The sequence below is a fragment of the Malaclemys terrapin genome, chromosome 3 (genome assembly GCF_027887155.1).
Source record: "Malaclemys terrapin pileata isolate rMalTer1 chromosome 3, rMalTer1.hap1, whole genome shotgun sequence".
Classification (NCBI taxonomy): Eukaryota; Metazoa; Chordata; order Testudines; family Emydidae; genus Malaclemys; species Malaclemys terrapin.
In genome coordinates, this window is record NC_071507.1 from 201101020 (window position 1) to 201122990 (window position 21971).

General features: G+C 42.7%; 1 protein-coding gene across 7 annotated transcripts in view; it reads right to left on the reverse strand.

Moving 5' to 3' along the window:
* Positions 1–21971, reverse strand: part of HMBOX1 (homeobox containing 1) — a 149993-nt gene that overhangs the window by 75209 nt on the left and 52813 nt on the right. For all 7 annotated transcript variants that reach the window (XM_054021450.1, XM_054021446.1, XM_054021449.1 and 4 more), the window contains exon 2: positions 14104–14187. In XM_054021450.1, coding sequence (XP_053877425.1) covers positions 14104–14126 — 23 coding nt within the window. In that variant the 5' untranslated portion in view covers positions 14127–14187. The remainder of the gene's footprint in view (positions 1–14103; positions 14188–21971) is intronic.

Here is a 21971-nt window from a genome sequence, read left to right on the forward strand (position 1 = left end):
ATACAAATGCTAGAAGTCTAAATAATAAGATGGGTGAACTACAGTCCCTCGTATTAAATGAGGATATTGATAGAATAGGCATTACTGAAACTTGGTGGAATGAGGATAATCAATGAGACACAGTAATACCAGGGTACAAAATATATCGGAAGGACAGAACAAGTCGTGCTGGTGGGGGAGTGGCACTAGATGTGAAAGAAAGAGTAGAGATAAATGAAGTAAAAATCTTAAACGATCCAAACTGTACCAGAGAATCTCTATGGATAGTAATTCCATGCTTGCATCATAAGAACATAACAATAGGGATATGCTACCAACCACCTGACCAGGATGCTGATAGTGACTGTGAAATGCTCAGGGAGATTAGAGAGGCTATAAAAATAAAAAACTCAATAATAATGGGGGATTTCAACTATCCCCATATTGACTTGGTACATGTCACCTCAGGACGGGATGCAGAGATAAAGTTTCTTGACAGCTTAAATGACTGCTTCTTGGAGCAGCTAGTCCTAGAACTCACAAAAAGAGAGGCAATTCTTAATTTAGTCCTAAATGGAGCACAGGATCTGGTCCAAGAGTTGAATATAGCTGAATCGCTTGGTAATAGTGACCATAACATAATAAAATTTAACATCCCTGTTGTTGGGAAACACCAAAGCAGCCCACCATGGTAGCATTTAATTTTAGAAAGGGGGAAATACACAAAAATGAGGAAGTTAATTAAACAGAAATTAAAAGGTACAGTGCCAAAAGTGAAATCCCTGCAAGCTTCATGGAAACTTTTTAAAGACACCATAATAGAGGTTAAACTTAAATGTATACCCCAAATTAAAAATATACTAAGAGGACAAAAAAAGTGCCACCATATCTGAACAACAAAGTAAAAGAAGCAATTAGAGGCAAAAAGATATTCTTTAAAAAGTGGAAGTTAAATCCTATTGAGGAAAATAGAAAGGAGCGTAAACTCTGGCAAGTGAAGTGTAAAAATATAATTAGGAAGGCAGAAAAAGATTTTGAAGAACAGCTAGCCAAAGACTCAAAAAGTAAGATACATGAGAAGCAGGAAGCCTTCTAACCAACCAGTGCGGTCAGTGGACGATTGAGATACTAAAGTAGCACTCAAGGACGATAAGGCCCTTGTGGAGAAACTAAATGAATTCTTTGTACTGGTCTTCACGGCTGAGGATGTGAGGGAGATTCCCCAATCTGAGCCATTCTTTTTAGGTGACATATGTTAGGAACTGTCCCAGGTTGACGAGTCATTAGAGGTGGTTTTGGAACAAACTGATAAATGAAACAGTAATAAGTCACCAGGACCAGATGGAATTCACCTGAGAGTTATGAAGGAATTCAAATGTGAAATTATAAAACTACTAACTGTGGTATGTAACTTATCATTTAACTCAGCTTCTGTACCAGATGACTGGAAGATAGCTAGTACAACACTGATTTTTAAAATGGGTCCAGAGGTGATCCCGGCAATTACAGGCCGGTACGCCTAACTTCAGTACGAGGCAAACTGGTTGAAACTATAGTAAAAAACAGAATTATCAGACACATAGATTAACATAATTTGTTGGGAAAGAGTCAACATCGTTTTTGTAAAGGGAAATCATGCTTCACCAATCTATTAGAATTCTTGGAGGGGGTCAACAAGATTGTGGACAAGGGTGATCCAGTGGATATAGTGTACTTAGATTTTCAGAAAGCCTTTGACAGATTTCCTCACCAAAGCCTCTTAAACAAAGTAAGCTGTCATGGGATAAGAGGGGAGGCCCTCCCAGGGATCAATAACTGGTTAAAAGATAGGAAACAAAGGGTAGGAATAAATGGTCAGTTTTCAGAATGTAGAGAGGTAAATAGTGGTGTCCCTCCAGGGTCTGTACTGTGACCAGCACTGTTTAACATATTCCTAAGTGATCTGGAAAAGGGGATAAACAGCAAGGTGGCAAAATTTGCAGATGATACAAAACTACGCAAGATAGTTAAGTCCAAAGCGGTCTGTGAAGAGTTACAAAGGGACCTCACAAAACTGGGTGACTGGGCAAGAAAGTGGCAGATGAAATTCAATGCTGATAAATAGATAAATACAAAGTAATGCACATTAGAAAACATAATCCCAACTCTACACATAAAATGATTGCGTCTAAATTAGGTGTTACCACTCAAGAAAGAGATCTTGGAGTCATTGTGGATAGTTCTCTGAAAACATCCACTCAATGTGCAGCGACAGTAAGAAAAGCTAACAGAATGTTGGGAACCATTAGAAATGGATAGATAATAAGACAGAAAATATCATATTGCCTCTATATAAACCCATGGTACGCCCACATCTTGAATACTGCATGCAGATGTGGTCACCCCATCTCAAAAAAGATATATTGGAACTGGAAAAGGTTCAGAAAAGAGCAACAAAACTTTCACTCTATGCATCCGAAGAAGTGAGGTTTTTACTCACGAAAGCTTATGCCCAAATAAATCTGTTAGTCTTTAAGGTGCCACCAGATTCTTTGTTGTTTTTGTAGGCATATGGAACAGCTTCCATATGAGGAGAGATTAATAAGACTGGGACTTTTCAGCTTGGAAAAGAGATGACTAAGGGGGGATAAGATAGAGGTCTATAAAGTCATGACTGGTGTGGAGAAGATAAATAAGGAAGTGTTATTTACTCCTTGTCATAACACAAGAACTAGGGATCACCAAATGAAATTAATAGGCAGCAGGTTTAAAACAAACAAAAGTCAGTATTTCTTCAAACACACAGTGGAACTCTTTACCAGAGGATGTTGTGAAGGCCAAGACTATAACAGGGTTCAAAAAAGGACTAGATAAGTTCATGGAGGATAGGCCCGTCAATGGCTATTAGCCAGGATGGGCAGGGATGCAAAACCATGCTCTGAAGAGTTCCTAGCCTGTGTTTGCCAGAAGCTGGGAATGAGCGACAGGGGATGGATCACTTGATGATTACCTGTTCTGTTCATTCCCTCTGGAGCACCTGGCACTGGCCACTGTCGGAAGACAGGATACTGGGCTAGATGGACCATTGGTCTGACCCCGTATGGCCATTCTTATGTTCTTCACGAATGTACCCCACCAAGGAGCATGACTTTGCCCATGTGGACAGAAGAATATCTTTATCCACCACTGAAGTTCTAGATGGCAGAATGCAGCAGATGTTTAACAGCTCAGAGCAACCCAAAAAAACAAGTGTAGGGCAGCAACAGAATAAGAACTTCATGTCCTATTGAAATTGCATGAAACTGTGACATTGAGCCAGAAAGGGTTAAGTAACTAGGAAGGTTAAATGACCTAAATTCAACCTTTAGAGACATTTTAGAAACTGTATGTGAATAGTAATTAGGGCCATTTCATGTTAGATAGACTAGAGCTTTGAAATGCAAACCTGAATTGTTAGAGAATTGGGGGTAATACTAATTGTGTTTATTTATATCTTGCTAGACAGTTAACCATGTGAACAGACGGTTCCTATCTGTTGCTATCTCTATTATTCAGAGATCAAAAGGGAATATTAACATTTAGATGAAGCTTGGGTGTAATAATATCATTGTCTATATTTCTCTCTGAAGTTTGTAGTAAACTGTCTATGAACTGCTTAATGGATAATTACCATATGCTAATGAATGCAACTAGTTACCTGTGTATATACAGAAAATAGGTGATTCTACTTCAAAGCCACAATGCTCCACCCAAGGACTGCATGCTGTCAAGAGGCTGCCAGTGAACTATAAAAAGAACTCCTGTATCTCAGATCTGCTTAAGCTTCATCAGGGGAAGTTTGAGTCGCAAGACTGAGGTCTCCAGCTCCAGTCTGGGTCACCCTGATATTGGACATTGGACTATAACCTACGGAACTAATTCTGAAAGAACTTTTTGCAACTCTGAAGCTCACCATCGCTACTATGAAACTGACCTAAGAACTTTATTCGTATCTGTATGTATCATGATCTTTTAACCAATACTCTCCCCCTTTTCTTTTAAAATAAATTTTAGTTTAGTTAATAAGAATTGGGTGTATGCATGTATTTGGTTAAGATCTGAAATATTAATTGACCTGGTGGGTAATGTATCCGATCCTTTGGGATTGGTAGAACTTTTTATATGAAGAACAAGATTTTCAGTAATCCTCCTCATCATATTTGACTTGACTGTCTGGGTGGAAGCCCAAGGTTGGACTGTTTCAAGGGAACTGAGTTTCTGGCTTCTGGATAACCAGTAAGGTATTGTAGAAACTGTTTTGTTGTTGGCTTGGTGAATTTAAGTATTAGAATAACCACCAGTTTTGGGGATTGTCTGCCCCATTCTTTGCAGTTTGCCCTGATTGAGCAATCTCAGTGTGGACACCCTTGGACCCTGGTCACAGATACGTCTAATGGAATTTAATTATTCAAATGGGAATCAGGCCAGAACACCAGGGCTAATATCCCTATTTTTGAGAGAAGTTTTGGGCTCCTTAATGGCCACAAGTGGTCATGTTTCTCTATGCTGCCCACTGACATGAATGTGATGTACACTGGCCATCACTAAAGAGATTTCTTTCTGCAGGTCCTCTGGGTCTGGCAATCTCCATTAAAATGCGTTGCTATACCCCACAAGCTCTGAAAGACTCATGAGATTGCAGAAATGGCTGCGCTTTTTGATGCAAAGCACTATACGCATTTGATCTGATGTGTAGCCATCTAGATATGGGCTGAAGCCAAAATGTTGAGAACCAGATCCTAAACTTGGATGATTTTTGAATCACAATTCTAATAAACTCATGTCAATTGTGACCTGCAAGATGCGAACGTGTTCAGATACACATCTGCAATGTACAGTATAAACTGATGTTGCAGGTAGCAGCATTATTCTTCATCCCATTAAGCATGTCATCTACACTCCTAATTTTGTTTTATAAAAAGATCATTTGCAACAGATTACTGTTTTTTGGGTGCCACTAAATAGGACCTTGTCCCTTGACTTTAACATATGATTTGTCTTCCCTCTTTAAAATTACATTTACCAGTGAGTTATGACCCTATCAACCATAAAAATGGTAACAGTATTCTCTGGATAATGTCTATCCGGCACAAAGCTAGATAAACAGTAACTAGAGAGGTTTAAATCAACACAGAGTTGCTTGCAGTTTGTTGCTGATATAAACTTATTAATCACAGAGTTTTTATTCTGTGTTTGTGAATTTTGTGCTGATGAGAAATGCTGACCTTGCAGCCTTGGAGACTATTTCTCTATCCACAAAACAGATACAGTGCACACAGCAGCTGTACAAGCTTCCCTCACACTGCCCCCCTAACATGCAGTTAAGTCTCCCTTGAATCTTAGGCCTCTGATGAGACCACCATCAAGAGTATCACTTGCTACCAATTATGGTGGTGCTTTTTATGCAGTTTATTTGTCCAGTTGGACTGAGACCAATAACTCATTTCACACAAGCTAACTGGCTGAGCTGATAATTTAATGTCATAACCAATTCAGGCTGGATTTCAACCCATGTCTTTGACGCGAAAGTCTATTCTGCCTTCAGCCATCCAGGCGGTCAATGTTTTAGCCTTTCCATATACATGTGTTGGACATTATGCCCAACTTATACTATATAAAACGTTTTTCTCCTAAGACATTTTTATCTATGTCCCCAGTCATCAAGAAGAGGCTTCAACCCTCTAGTCTCTTCATTTTCTCCCCTCCCTTTTCCGCCTTTCATCTTTCCTGGTTTACCAGTGCAGCTCATCCCTGCAGAGACCTCAAGCAAGAAAAGCTGCCTTTAAAGCTATGATCACTCCACACAACAGCCAGCATGGAACAGGGCTCAACATTGTAAGGGGCATTAGAACTAGAACCATTAATATACCAGTTCTAGACTGTTCTTCAAAAACTATCCAGTTTTCTGCTCATTCTGTTGCCTCTTCACAAGTGTATGCCATTTTTGTCTTAGCTATGCACAGCAGGCAGCTGTCTCTCTGTTAAGTCCCAGAAACGTCCCAGAATCCTTTGTGATATATTAAGGCCATGTCTACACTGATAGATAGATCAGCTCTGCTGGAATCTCGCAGCGATGTCAATGTAGCGGGTCTGGTGAAGACCCGCTAAATCGATGGCACAGCGCTCTCCCGCGGACTCCAGTTCTCCAGCTCCCCAAGGAGAGTAAGTCGGTGGGAGAGCGCTCCCGTCGGCACAGCGCAGTGTAGACACCGCGTTAAGTTGACCTAAGCTATGTTGTCTTCAGTTACATTATTCATGTAACTGAAGTAGCGTAACTTAGGTCGGCTTACTGTTGTAGTCAAGACAAGGCCTCAGTAATGCCACCTTTGAAGCTACAGTCAGTGCTACAAATGCTGGGTTGCAGTTAAGAACTAAGGACATGAGTCTCTTCTCCGTAACACTTATGTAAAGCAATAGTATCTCCAGCTACTTCAATGGAGTTTTACCAGTGTACAAGAGAAAAATCAGGCCTTACAAGTGCTCGTCATGTCAATAAATACAGAGCCATTCCTACATGTAAGATAGCATAATTAGCATTTACAGTTGCATGCCTTCGTTCTGATTTTCAAAGAAGACTCCACTCCCATTCATCCTGATCCACAAACATAAACGCAACACTTCTAATGACTGCTCTAGGAAACAAAACCTAAGACTTCCAAGGAGTGAAATCAGACTAACTGATCTACCAAGTTTAAGCATTGCTGATTCTGTTTATGAATGCAAAACACTGTCTCATGAATGCAGAACACTGCCATATGCTTTCCATCAAAATGGTGACAGTTAATAAGAGCAGTCTGAAACGTCTGAAAATAAATCCAATGTAATCAAATACTCACTGCTACACAAATCAGAGAACACAGGCTGAGTGTGGAATATCAACTATCAGCACATCACTCCTTTAGGAGGTCCTCTGGTTTCTGAACTAGCTTTAAAACAAAAAAACAAAACAAAAACAGCCCCACATTCTGGTTCTCTCTGTAAACTATTGTTCCACTTAGTCTTTGGAATTCTCTATAGCTGATCAATTGTAGTCCAGTGGATAGCAGCTGGTTGGTATTAAGTAGACCTGAGCTCTAGTCCTGGTTTTACCATTGACACTCCCGGGTCACCTTGGGCAAGAGACTTAAGCCCTGCGGCAGTTTCCTCTCTGTAAAATGAGGATAATAATGTTTGCCCACCTTTGAAAAGCACTTTGAGATCTACCATACAGATAAAAAACACTACATAAAAGCGGATTATTTTCATAATCGAAGTCTTACAAAAATGTTTACCTCTGACTGAGCACAGGATTAGGATCCTGGAATTCCTGAGTTCTACTACCAGCTCCGAGATCTACTCCCTCTGCGGTCTGAGATAGACACATCGGGTATGTTTACTCTACAAGTGCTACGCTGCTATAGCATAGACACTTGCTACGGCGATGAAAGGGGTTTTTTACGTCACTGTAAAATCCTCAAGAATTTTTCCATTGACCTAGTCGTGTCTATACCAGAACTTAGGTGTGTTTAACTACAGCTCTAGGGGTTTTCACACCCAAAAAACATAGCTAGGTCGACCTACGTTTTAGGGGTAGCCCAGGCTTTAATCTCTCTGTTCCTCAAGTTCTCCATCTGTAAAATCAGGGCTACTATCACTGCTGCCTCACAGCAGTGTGGTAGGAATTAAAGAGGTTGGCTCTAGGGCAGACTCCACTATGTCTTTGCTGTGCCTGATAGGAGGACTACTGAACACAGGGAAGGACTATGAAGGAACTCTCCCAGGAACTAAGGACGGTCACAAACCTTACCACCTTCCACTCCAAGTGCAAGGGCCATTTATTTGACCTTGCCTACTCTAACACAAATACAGAGCAACGTGTACATTAAAAAAAAAATCCTACCAAAACAAGACACTCTACTGCATACACTTCTCCCCCTGGGGACAGCCAAGACAACAAACAACAGGTGACAGAGGTGAGCCATGTCCCTTAATGCAGGGTTGAAAAGCACTCAGGGTATCTCTATACAGTAGCTGGGAGTGTGCTTCCAAGTGCAGGTAGACAGACATGCATTAGCTCTGCTCGAGCTAGTGCTCTAAAAATAGCAGTGAGGCCGCAGCGGCATGGGAGGCGGCTTGGGCTAGTTGCCAAAGTATCATTCTGCCTGACCTCCTGGTTATGTACTCAGGTGGCCAGCCTGAGTAGCTGTGGCCACACGGTCATTTTTAGCATGCTAGCTCGATCAGAGCTTGCACCTGTCTGTCTACCTGTGCTGGTCGGCACCCTCTCAGCTGTCGTGTAGACAGACCCTCTGATACTACAGTGATCAGCATGGTGTAAGAACCTACATAGAATAGAATGATAACTACAGAGTCCTGACGAAGAGACTGTGGTCCAGCCTCTGAGAAAAGGGTAAAAGACGAGTTCCTTCACTGAGGAGCTAAAGCCTTGCCACAAAGAGGAGGACAGTTTGTTCCTGGAGAGAGCTGGAAAGATCTCGAGGCCTGCGACAGTGGATGACAGGACTCATGTTTTTACAGGGGGGCTCTCATTTCAATGCACCAACGCAATGGGAAAGGAGTCACGGTGGCGGGGAAACTGAGGCACAGTCCCATCTAGATGCCTGACTGGTATGTTGCACTTTTACAATTGCCACAGCTTACGGTCTAGCTGTGTTGCTGTTCCCTTTCAGTCTGAGTTCACCCCTCTTGCCTTTACCTGTCTCAGGATGGAATCTCAATTCTTCTGCTCTATCTTAGGTCCTTATATGGCCCCCATTACTGTAGTGCTTAAGCATCTCAGAACCTTTTATGTATCTTATCTTCACAGCACCCCGTTAGGTAGGGAAGTGCTATTCTCCCCATTTTACAGATGGGGAACTGGGACAAAGGATAGACTTGGTCATACAGGAAGTCTGTGGTGGAGCAGAGGTTTTAAGATCAGGAACAGAGTACACACTGCCTGGTATAAATCAACTCCTTATCCCCCTGCAGGTCCGACTGGATTTCAGCCACTTGCAATTCCTCCCTTTGGAAACCTGTGACCAGTGACAGTGACTACCGGTGTTCTTAAAACCGAGTATTTTTACTCAGTAGTTGGAAAAAAGCATCCAAGAAATAAAGGAATTTAAAACAAACAACCTACATACATATTTAGACTCATGTACTCTTACCCTTCACTGCAAGGTAAGGCCTAAACTAGAAGGAGTTTGCCAGTCGAGCTATATCAGTATAGATATAGCAGGAAACCCTGCTACTGTAGACACAGTTTATACCAGAAGTGGGTGCTTTTGCCAGCATAGCTTATATCAGTTCCCCGAACAAAAGGTGTACTGGCAAAAGCACTTTTTTTCCTGACATAATTGTGTCTACACTAGACTTTCTGCCAGTATAAAAATATCATTTAAAAAAAAAAAAATCACAACCCTAAACAACAAAAGTTTGTAGTGTAAACCAGGCCTGAGTTAGACAGGCTTTCCTCTTAAATTACAGGAATAGATCAGAAGCAGCTTACAGTCTTCTAGCAAGCCCAGATCTTTCTGTGACCCACATTGGTCACCACTCACAGCATGCCCTGCTGTTCTGTGAGAGGAAGAGGGTCTCTCCAGGCTTGTCAGCACATGGAGACATTGTTATTCCTGAATAACTCCATTTGTAGACAAGCCCTAAACCTGGTTCTCTTTGACCCAGACCATTCAACCTGTTTTCTTCCAGTCAGCAGGAGCTCCTGTCAGGGCTTATCCAGGAGAATGCACCCCTGATGCCTGCTCCATTGTTTGGGTAGTTAGACCCATTAGTCTCAATGGCTTGTAATCACTGGCCTGGAGACCATGCCTCCCCTGAGAGTGAGGGTGTTCAAATTGTCCGATCCCATCAGACGTCAAGCATATAATTATCACATTTTGGGATACAGACCAAAACATGCAATTAATATAAATACTTATGGCCATATTCCATCACATGCCCTGTGAGGTAAGTAGATAATTCACCCCACTGTACAGATGGTGAAAATGATACAGGGAATTTATTTACTTTAGGTCACAGAGGGAATCAGTTTCAGAGCTGTGATCTGATTCTTGAAGCTCTCGAGTCTCGTACATCTCTAAAATTCTGCCGTAGATTTGTATTCGATTTTAAGAGCCCTTTAGGTCAATGGAACGGGGTTGGTTGTGTGGAGGCAGTCATTTTTAAATCGACCTAACGCGGCTACATTTGACCTAACCCCGTAGTGTACACCAGACCTTTGGTTCTTTTGAAGAACTCTTTCCTGCCCTGATCAAGAATGGCAAAATGAACCTCATTTCTGGGAGCCTTTGCAGTAGACTTGATACTGTTACCTCCCCCCCCCACTTTTTTTTTTTTTTTAAAAATAGGCTTCACATATGGCTGCACATGAACAGGATCATGATTTCACAACTGGTGCCACATGGATGGTAGGTTTTCACCACTATTGTTTTATGGCCCTTCATTTTCTTCGTCTCTGTCACTTATTTGTTAAACCTATTCAGCCCTTTAAATAAATTAATCTATAGTTTAGTCTGGAAAAAAAATTTCAACCTGACACCATTTAAGTGAGTGTTTTTCCTCCATTCTAATATTCTTCCTCTAGTCCTCAGCTGAAAAGCTGCCACCTCTGGGGTGGAAGACAGCAGCTGTTTCACAGTACACAGCAACATTCCACAACAATTCTGGAAAGCCACCGAAGAACACAGTATCCAACTAAAATTGCACAGAGAATTTAGAGAGGCAGAACATAATTGAAATTAGGCCAGGACAGCAGAGCTAATAGTCTAAATCTACAAACCAGGCATTAAAATTGTGTTAAGAGTCTGATTCAGAGTTAAGGCTGACAGGCTGGGCTGTCCTTGTGCCTATACACAGCACAGGTGATTGCTCAGGGTATGTCTACACTGCAATTAAAAACCTAGTCCATGCCAGCTGACTTGGGCTCAAAGGGGCTCAGGCTAAGAGGCTGTTTAATTGCAGTGTAGATGTTCAGGCTCGGGACCCTCCTACCCTGCAGGGTCCTGGAGCCTGGGCTGCAGTCTAAGCCTGAACAGCTGTAATTAAACAGCCCCAACAGGCCGAGTCAGCAGGCACAGGCCAATCACAGGTTTTCAACTGCAGTGTAGACATACCCTCAGTTCACTGGTCATTCTGCAGCCTGTAACATGCAGGGGTAACAAAGGGAGTAGAGGGCAGCGCTGACATTACCTCCAAGTTTCTTAACTGCTGTGAATTAAATCTTTAAAATTTTTAAATGGGGTCTCTAATCAATACTGAAATAAATCTGAAGTGTTTCCAGCTATGGTAAGAGAAGATGAGCATGGCTGAAAAGACCGGTAATGTAATAAGAAGCCTTTCACTTCTAAATTACTGGTTCAAATCCAGAAGCAACTAAAAGTCTCAGAGTTCTCTCCAGGGGCCTTTTTGAAACATGTTGGTGGTTTAGTCGACAGGTGGCCACAGCACAAAAACCATCTCAACTGTTACCCTTGCTATGAGCCTCAGCGTAGTGTGACAGACCCAGACCAGTGGGGTACAGGAGTCTGGTAGAGGGCAAATATACTGGTCACTGGATAAGTAGTTTTCTGTTCCCTGAGTGACCAGAGCAGGGGCTGCACTAGAGTAATCAGGAACCTACTAGAACCAGTTAAGGCAGGCAGGCTAATTAGGACACCTGGAGCTAATTAAGAAAAAGCTGCTAGAATTAATTAAGGCAGGTTAATCAGGGCACCTGGGTTTTAAAAGGAGCTCACTTCAGTTTGTGGTGTGAGTGTGAGGAGCTGGGAGCAAGAGGTGCAAGGAGCTGAGAGTGAGAGGGTATGCTGCTGGAGGACTGAGGAGCACAAGCGTCAGACACCAGGAGGAAGGTCCTGTGGTGAGAATAAGGAAGGTGTTTGGAGGAGGCCATGGGGAAGTAGCCCAGGGAGTTGTAGCTGTCATGCAGCTGTTACAGGAGGCACTATAGACAGCTGCAGTCCACAGGGTTCCCTCCAAACCTCCCAATTGACCTGGACTGTGGGTTCTTCCAGAGGGGAAGGTCTCTGGGCTGTTCCCCAACCCACATGGTGAATCTCTGAGGCAAGAAAATCCACCAATAAGCGCAGGACCCACCAAGATAGAGGAGGAACTTTGTCACAGTAGATATTGGTGGCATTGGTATTACACAGACAGATCTGAGCCCTAGAGGTGGTTCTTCCAACACAGAATTGAGCACATTGACAGAAAATGCTTGCAGTCCTGCTTCTTGATAGCTGTTCTGTGAACAGAGGAGTTCACTTTCCAGTGTCCGGCAATCTGGCACATTTCCTAAACTCTAAATCTGGTGGCTCATTTACTGTGTGCCGCTGGGAGTGGGAGGTTGTTATGGTGAAAATCATACATAAGCATATAAACTAGAAGGCCTAACTGAAAGCCCAGATTTAAAGACACCTGAATTCTGAGATGTTTTGAATTCACACCCAAAGCTTTTTAGCTTGAATTAAATATCTGTTCAATATCTTCATTAATGACTTAGATATTGGCATAGAAAGTACGCTTATTAAGTTTGCGGATGATACCAAACTGGGAGGGATTGCAACTGCTTTGGAGGACAGGGTCATAATTCAAAATGATCTGGACAAATTGGAGAAATGGTCTGAGGTAAACAGGATGAAGTTTAACAAAGACAAATGCAAAGTGCTCCACTTAAGAAGAAAAAATCTGTTTCACACATACAGAATGGGAAGAGACTGTCTAGGAAGGAGTACGGCAGAAAGGGATCTAGGAGTTATAGTGGACCACAAGCTAAATATGAGTCAACAGTGTGATGCTGTTGCAAAAAAAGCAAACATGCTTCTGGGATGTATTAACAGGTGTGTTGTGAGCAAGACACGAGAAGTCATTCTTCCGCTCTACTCTGCTTGGGTTAGGCCTCAGCTGGAGTATTGTGTCCAGTTCTGGGCACCGCATTTCAAGAAAGATGTGGAGAAATTGGAAAGGGTTCAGAGAAGAGCAACAAGAATGATTAAAGGTCTTGAGAACATGACCTATGAAGGAAGGCTGAAGGAATTGGGTTTGTTTAGTTTGGAAAAGAGAAGACTGAGAGGGGATATGATAGTTTACAGGTATCTAAAAGGGTGTCATGAGGAGGAGGGAGAAAACTTGTTCACCTTGGCCTCTAAGGATAGAACAAGAAGCAATGGGCTTAAACTGCAGCAAGGGAGATCTAGGTTGGACATTAGGAAAAAGTTCCTAACTGTCAGGGTGGTTAAACACTGGAATAAATTGCCTAGGGAGGTTGTGGAATCTCCATCTCTGGAGATATTTAAGAGTAGGTTAGATAAATGTCTATCAGGGATGGTCTAGACAGTATTTGGTCCTGCCATGCGGGCAGGAGACTGGAATCGATGACCTCTCGAGGTCCCTTCCAGTCCTAGAATCTATGAATAAACAAAAGCAAAACAAAGATATAGAGCAGCATAAGGATACATGCATTTATATTGCTTTTACAATTATCTTTAAAAACCCTAAGACAACAAGACAAAAATAGAGTCTAATGGACACTGCCTTAGGCTTTTTGTTCTTGTATATCACCACTCATATGGCCTCTGTAGCCCCTTCTACTAACTCACAGAAAGGACGCTAAACCTTCTTGAGAGCATTGATGTTTAACCATTACGTCCGGGAGACATGAGAAGTTTTCCAGCGTTTAATGGTAATGCTGTATGGTTCACCTCCAAGTTTCTAAGGTCATGTCTACACTACAGAGCCTATGTGGGCATAGCTATGCTGGCAAAGCCCCCTAGTGTAGATGTAGCTTACGCTGACTGAGGGAGTTTTTCTGGCAGTGTAGGAATACCTCCTCCCTGAATATTAGCTGTGCCGACAGAAGCACTCTTCTGTTGGCGTAGCTGCGTTAATACTGGGGTTTATATTGGCCTAGCTGTTGGCCAAGGATATGGTTTTTTCACACCCACTACTGACATAGCTATGTCAGTATACATTTTAAGTGTAGCCCAAATCTAAAAGTTACAAGCATTTGTCTCCTGACCACAGCTGTGACCATTCCTCTGTTCTCTTTACATTGAATTACAGAAACGTCAACTTTTGAACTTTCCTGGAGTGACTTCTTGTTGTTGTACTTACACTACTGGAAAGGTTCTGAGCATACTTCACATGAGGAGGGCAAGTCAGAAAGCCTCTCAGGGGTCTTCAGCGTTATTTACCATTCTGTAACGGACAAGTGAGAGAAAAAAATACCATTAAAATTTGCTCAAAATGTAAAGGCATTTTCATTTTTATTATCTATCTAATAACAGAACTTGGATACCACTGTGATGTGCAGCTTTATAAAAGCCTAGCAAGACAGACACACATTAAAATTATCTGAACCCACCATTTTGAGAGCAGAAAACAGGGACCACACTCTTAAATATGATAAATTAGGGAAAATCCCCCTCTGCAATCCTTCAATTTCCCATACAATCTTTCAATATTTTGTTGTATTCCAAGTACAATTAGGGCCCCAGATTCATCCCATTGAATTAATCGGAGCTTCACCATTGATTTCAATTGTCCCTTAGTAAATAATTCTTCACATTTAAACACCATACACATTACGACAATTCACGTTACAATTTGAGGTTTACAGGCACCAAAAGGATGACCAGCCAAGTACTCTCTGCATCAATATAGGCATATTTTAAAATTGGAAATGTTAAGTCTCATTACTATCATGGTAATCTGTGACAAATACATCTCCATATACATAATAGAACATGCAAATCAATGTACATAGAACTCTGAGAATGGTGGCATCTGGTTCTATAACCATGGGTCTCCAGTCTAAGAAATCCAGACAACAATAGTCTCTCTATAGCCATGGGTAAAAATAATCCATGCCTCCATTTACTACTCTGTAAAAGGATGCTAGTCACAATTACACAATCTCCCTTCCAGGGGTGTACAAGGATTAGTTAATGTCTGCAAAAAGCTCTGACGATAAGTGCTAAATATTATGAAAATAGGTGACCTAATAACGCTTTCTTTAGCTACCATTTCCAGTGACTTGCTCCCCAAGGTGGCATGAGCTGGAAGCACTGCAAAGACAGAACTCTCATCCATTTGATACGAGGCAGGCAGGACATACTGAGGCAGACTACAGAGAGAGTTACTTGTATTAAAGACTACTTCACTCTAGCATTGCATTCCTATAACATGCATGATTGGAACTAGAATTTTCAATGGAAAAGCCCTAGAATACAGAGGGACCCTGACGGCACCACACAAACTTACAGAACAGCATGAATAAAAGCTCAACTGTTGCCACACAACAGCAAACCTTCCAGCTGGATAAGAAGCAATATTTTATCCCCTCAGTCCTATTAGCATGGATTTAGGGGGAGAGAAAGGATGCAGTTCATCTTCCCTGTGCTGGGTTGGGATCTTCCATTAAGATCAAGTGGTCAGATCCTGAACAATTTTGGGGACTGCAAGTGATGAGCATTGGTGGACAATGGTCCTGCTATCCTCTTTTCTATTGGTTCCAAAAAAATTTGTGCCTGGGATAGCAGCCATGACACTACGTTGAACGTACTGAAGGATGGGGAAAGACAGATGCATGTGTGCACCCAGCCTTCCTCTCCCCCCTCCAAATCTCCCTTTCCAAATATTGTTATACAGTCAGCTCCTCTTGTTAAATCTCTCAACTGCATTAAAAACGTTTTCCCTCAGCTAAAGCCATAAAAGCAATGAGATCATATTGTTGACCAACTGCCAAATTTCAGCTTTGAAAACCAAAGGAGGTTCTGTGTTAAACAGAAACAAAATAAAGTCGCATCTTAAAATATATACAAACTTTCTGAAGGACAGAAGGTCTAATTATAGCGACTCTAGCTCTGATGCTTGATCCTAGGCCAAAAGCAAGGAAGAAGCAGTGCAGATAGCCGCTAGAGTTAAAGACGATCACTTTCAATCGCCACAAAACAGAATTTTAAAAACTGAAGTGGGAGCTAGGTGAGTTATGAGGAACCAAAGAAGAGGAGGCTGCAGTGACTTAGGTGAACAATGACCAAAGCACAGACAAGGATTTTAGTGGTGGTAATGGAAAAGAAAGGATGCTATAGATTTCTGACATGTTATATATAAAGAACCGGAAACAACTGGATGCAAGTAGAGAAGGGAGGAGAAGAAGGAAACATCCAAAAAGGGCAACAAGCTTGTGGGCCTGGGTGATGGTTAGGATAGTAGAATTTCAATGGAAATGAAGAGATGAAGAGCAAAGGCTATGGGAGGAATTATAAGAAATTCAGTTTTTCCATGTTAAAGGCTGGGGTGGATGTGGGACGTTCACATAGCAAACAGTCACAAATATCCGATGGAACAGCAGGGCAGATCTGGGGTCCTTAGGGTAGCCATAGTAGCTGAAATTGTGAAAGTAGATGAAGTTAAACAGGAAAGAGAGGAGGGGAAACTAGTGACTCCTCCCACTAACGTAGGGGCAGTGCCAACAGTCTCTGGAGAGGGGTACAACTGATCTTCCTTGGCCAACAGGAAAGTTGGTCTAATGTTGATCAGGGAGAAATAGCAAAGGGCCTTCTCAAGAGATTCTCTGATTTGACTAACCCTAAAGAAGAGAAACAATGAAAACATAAAATCATAGAAATGTAGTGCTGGAAAGGACCTCAAGAGGTTATCTACTCCAGCCTCCTGCACTGAGGCAGGAACAAGTACAGTAAAAGCTGTTTTATCCAGCATGTTGGGAGAATAGGGGTGTCGATAAGTGAAAAATACCGGTTAACTAAAAGGGAGGGAGTTTGGGTGCCAGAGAGGGCTCAGGGCAGGGGGTTGAGGCTGGAGGGAGATGGGGCCCCAGATCTGGGGGCGCTCACCTCGGGTGGCTCCCCGCAAGCAGCAACCTGTCCCGTGTGCTCCTAGGTAGAGGCATGGCAGGCAGCTCTGTGTGCTGCCCCCGCCCCGACCGCTGGCTTCGCAGCTCCCATTGGACGGGAACTCCCATTGGATGGGAACAGCCCAAGGTGAGTGCCCCCCGGAGCCGGCACCCTGCACCCCCTCCCACACCCAACCCGCAGCCCTCCCCCACACCCAAACTCCCTCCCAGAGCCTGCGCTCTGCACCCCCTCCTGCACCTCAACCCCCTGCTGGCCCTGTGCCAACAGGACTATAAACCGGACTTCCAATGAAGATCAGAAATGCTGGTTTATAGAGCTTTCTGGTTGGTGAAGTGCCTGATAAAACAGCTTTTACTTTATACGTAGACCATTGCTGACTGGTGTTTGTCTAATCTGTTCTTAAAACGCTCCAATAAGGGGGAATTCCACAACCTCCCTTGGAAGCCTATTCCAGAGCTCAACTATCCTTATGATTAGAAAGCTTTCCTAATATCTAATCTAAACCTCCCTTGCTGCAGATTGTGACCATTACTTCTTGTCCTACCTTGAGTGAACATGGAGAACAATTGATCACCACCTTCTTTATAAAAGCCTTTAACATATTTGAAGACTATCAGGTCCCCCTTCACTCCTCTCTTTTCAAGACTCAACATACATGTTTTTTAACCTTTCTTCATAGGTCAGGTTTTCTAAACCTTTTGTTGTTTTTGTAGCTCTCTTCTAGACTCTCTCCAATTTGTTCACATCTTTTCTAAAGTGTGACACCCAAAACCGGACACAGTACTCCAGCAGAGGCCTCACCAATGCCAAATGGAGCAGGACAATTATCTCCCAAGTCTCACATACGACTCCTGTTAATAAGCCCCTGTCTTTTTCGCAACTCCATCACATTGTTGGCTCATATTCCATTTGAGACTCACTATAATCCCCAGATCCTTTGCAGCAGTACTACCGCCTCGTCAGTTATTCTGCGTCTTGTATTTGATTTTTCCTTCCTACATGTAGTACTTTGCACTTGTCTTAATTGAATTTCAACTTATTGCTTTCAGAGCATGTCTCCAATTCCTCAAGGTCATTTTGAATTCTAGTCCTGTCCTCCAAAGTGCTTGCAACCTTTCCTAGCTTGGTGTCACCCACCAATTTTACAAGCACTCTCTCCTCACTGTTACTTAAGTCCTCAATGTAAATATGGAATAGTACCAGACCCAAGACAGACCCCTGAACTACTCTACTGGATACATCCTCCCAGTTTAATAGTGAACCATTGATAACTGCTATTGAGTACAGTTTTTCAACCAGTTATGCACCCACTTTATGGTAATTTCATCTAGATCATATTTCCCTAGATTTTAGCCAGGTCATTCTGCCTACATAACATGACTACAGCCATGAACAAACTTCTACAACGGTGTATCAATGTCCCCTTCCTTTTATTATACACCAACATGCTGAGTCAGCCCTAATCACAGCAGCAAAAGCAGGTGCCATTGTAATCTATAGATGATATGCAAGTAAAAACTCACAAACCTTTGCCCTCTTCATATTATTAATTAAATAAATTACCTGTTAATAATACAGGGAAAACACACAACTCCTCCCTTTCCTAGTAGGGACAATATCAAAAAAATTCAGTATTAATATGGATGTCATGTCCACAATTGTAGAATTGAATGTAATGAACAATCTAGTTCCCAGCCTGAGTTACTGTAAAGGCAGCTTAAATTTACAATGATGAGTCTTCATGGCAATCTGTTTTTCAGATATTAAAAATCTCATTTTCTCTGTGCCAAGGACAAGTGGATGTCTGAAGCACTGGAGTATCAACTTTGCATTTGTCTCACTTGACATGATCTCTTTCTCATTTTAGTTCAGATTTTCTAATATGTTCTTGGGAACGACTTCAGTTTTCTTCACTTCTCACTATGTGCAATTAGATGTTTTGAGTACAGCTTGCCCTGATCCACAACTACCGGCAAAAGCAAGGAGGAAGTTTCTTGGTTAAGATCTCACTGATAGCACTTTATTTGGAAAAGAGATTAATTTTCCCCCTTTTCTTTTTTGAGTGAGTCAGGCTTTGTATTTTGTACACTACTTTGTATTTCTCTAGTACCTTCCATCTGAAGATCTTAAAAAGTCTTTACAAACAATGAATTAAAAGTCTTCATGCACTCCAGAGGTAGGAAATCTTGTCTTTATTTTCTAGAAGGGGACTCAGGCACAGAAAGGTTAAGTTGTTGGCTTACGGCCACATAACGTAACACCATTGGTTGAATGTGTGCTGCATCTGCCCCAGTGGATGGCCCATTAAAAACCTACTACTGCTACCAGATAATGGAATTGCTCCACTAGTTCAAATGGTGGAGGTCTGTGCTATGGTGCTGAAGGGCCTAATTCCAAACCTTGCTGATGACCCCATGGAGGAGGGTTGTTAAATCAGCGTGGGCCAATTTCAGCCCTGGTGTCTTAAAAAAATTAAGTTGTTCAAAGGCTGAATTTGTGCCAGGGTCAAACTCACCAGACCTGTGCCCTGATCGTGAAACAATCCTTCCTCTCAAAAGTAACAGACAGACCTACAAATTGAACTCCTCTAATTATCCATGGAGTTTAAGCCCAGCAGGGACCATCAGATGAACTAGTTTGGCTGTCTGTACATCATGGGCCATCACAATTCCTCCAATCACCCCTGTATTGAGCCCAATAATTTGCATTTCACTAAAGCATAACCTGTGTTTGGTGAAAAACTCCCTTTCAAAAAGGCAGCCAGTCTTGATCTGAAGTCATGTTCAGATGAAGAATCCACCACTTCCCTTGGCAGTTTGCTCCAATGGTTAATCACCCTGCTACAAATGTATGCCTGATTTCTAATTTAAATTTGTCTGGGGTCAGCTTTCAGCCACTGGTTCTTGTTATGCCTTTCTGTGCTATAATAAAGAGCCCTTTTATTCCTAGGAGAGGTCCAGACTAATGTTTAAACAGGGCTTTGACAACAACAAGTGTTGTATTTATTTAAAAACTTATTTTAAGACGTGACCATCTGGAGCTGTTGGTGCATGTACAAAAATAGGACTAGTATCCAAAATATGAAATCTTCCCTGCCAAACCTAATCTAGGACTCTCTCGCAAGTCATTACAGTCCATTCACCCACTTTCCCAGAATAAACCTCTGAACAAAAGATAAGCTCTGCAACATGAACCTGAAGGTGCATAAATCTGGGTTCTGGGAAGCAAGTTCCAGAGCTGAGGAGCCTTCACTAAATATTCCCTGCCTCCAAACTCCTCCCAGTGGTTCTTAACCTTTTTTGGGCTCAGGCCCCATTTGTAAACCTTGGGGGCCTGTCACAACCCAATAAATAGTTTTAGTGCAAAAAACATCTGTCTTACTAAATATTTCTTACCCATGATATAGAATATACAAATTAACGTAGTAAGTACTAAATAAGTGCACGGTGCATACCATAGTGGTGGCTCCTGAGGGGCTGGCTGGGCTGGGCTCGGCTCCTCGCTCCAGGCATTGCGGCTTCCAGGAGTGCAGCACTGCTAAGGTTTGGCCTGGTGCCCCTGACAGTGTAAGTCAGACCAAATTTGAGCAAGTGGTGTTGCTATCTGGTGTATGGAGTCCAGTATCACTTGCTCAAATTTGGCCCATCTGGCCCCCTGCCGCCATCATCACGGAGGGGCAGCTGGGCCAAACCTGCATAGTGCTGCAGCCCCATGTACCAGGTCGCAACAGCCAGAGTGGGGAGCTGAGACCAGCCAGCCCCACGAGCTACTGCTGCAGGGCAAGTGCGGGGAGAGAGCTCTGCAACCACTGCCAGGGCCTTCCACCCACCTAGGGGCAGGGACCCAGCTCCCACAAGGCCTTCCCCCCGGAGGGCCTCCCCACCACCTTGGAGGCAGGATCCAACCCCTCTCTCCCAGGCCTCCCAGACAACCCTTTGACACATTCTGGAGACCCAATTTTGGGTCATGACCCATGGGTTGAGAAACCCTGGTCTAAACCACGTGAGCACTGATAGTCCTCCAGCACCTTCCCACAATCCCACCTTTGTGCCCAAAAGCACAGACAAGTTCTCCCACAGTTCTCTGGAAAAGAACCGTAGAGCTGCTCAGCTTCCTATAGCACAAAAGAACCCTGGGATGTGCCCCCAGAAGTCCTAGCGACACAGTGAGAATGCAGTAACTTGGCTATAACTTTGCAGGGTAGCTGTTCACACCCAGGGTAGGGTAACTCGGGTGCTCAGACATGTTCCAGTGGGGAGTCGTCTCCTGAAAGGGGAGTCTCAATGGCTCACTCAGTTCTTAGCCTCTTTCTTGAGATTGCCAGCTAGTACGGACTACCCTGGAGGTTCTGGGATATGAACCCTTGTACCCTAAGAATTACGATGATCTGTATTACAGTAGCACTTAGAGGCCCTAATTGAGATCAGGGACCTATTGTGTTCGGCACACAACCTAAGAGACAGCCCCTGTCCTGCAGAGACGAGCAAGGATGGGAAGGGAAAAAGTTGCACAGAGGGGTGAAGTGATGTGCTTGAGAAAGCTGGGGAAAAGAACCAGGGTCTCCCAACTCCCAGTCTAGTGCCCTATCCACAGATTAGACAACAACACTTCTTGCTAAGACTAGACTGAAATCCTTCCACTCATTTCACATATGGCACACAGAATGGATGGTTAGCAAACAGTGATCAGATTATTTTGTATTAAACACAGGCAGGATGCCCAGAGCTATACAAGAAAAAATAATCTCAGTCTCAAGAAGTTTATCATCTGAAAAGATAAATTAAGCAAACTGGAAAACTAAAGGAAAATTCTATATAAAGCATTTTGCAAAAAATCTGTAAACCGCATTGGGTAGTGACAAAGATTTTTGTTGAAATCCCTTAGATCAGAAAACCCAGCGTCAGCTGTGTGAACGTATTACAAATGTTGATAAAAGCCAAAATTGCGGAACATTTGGAAATGCATAATTTAATAGAGGATAACCAGCACGGCTTCATAAAAGGAAGGTCATGCCTGACAAAACTGCTGAAATCCTTTTTATTATACGACCAAATTGTTAGGTTAGACATGACTGAAACAGTGGATATAAGTTATCAGGATCTC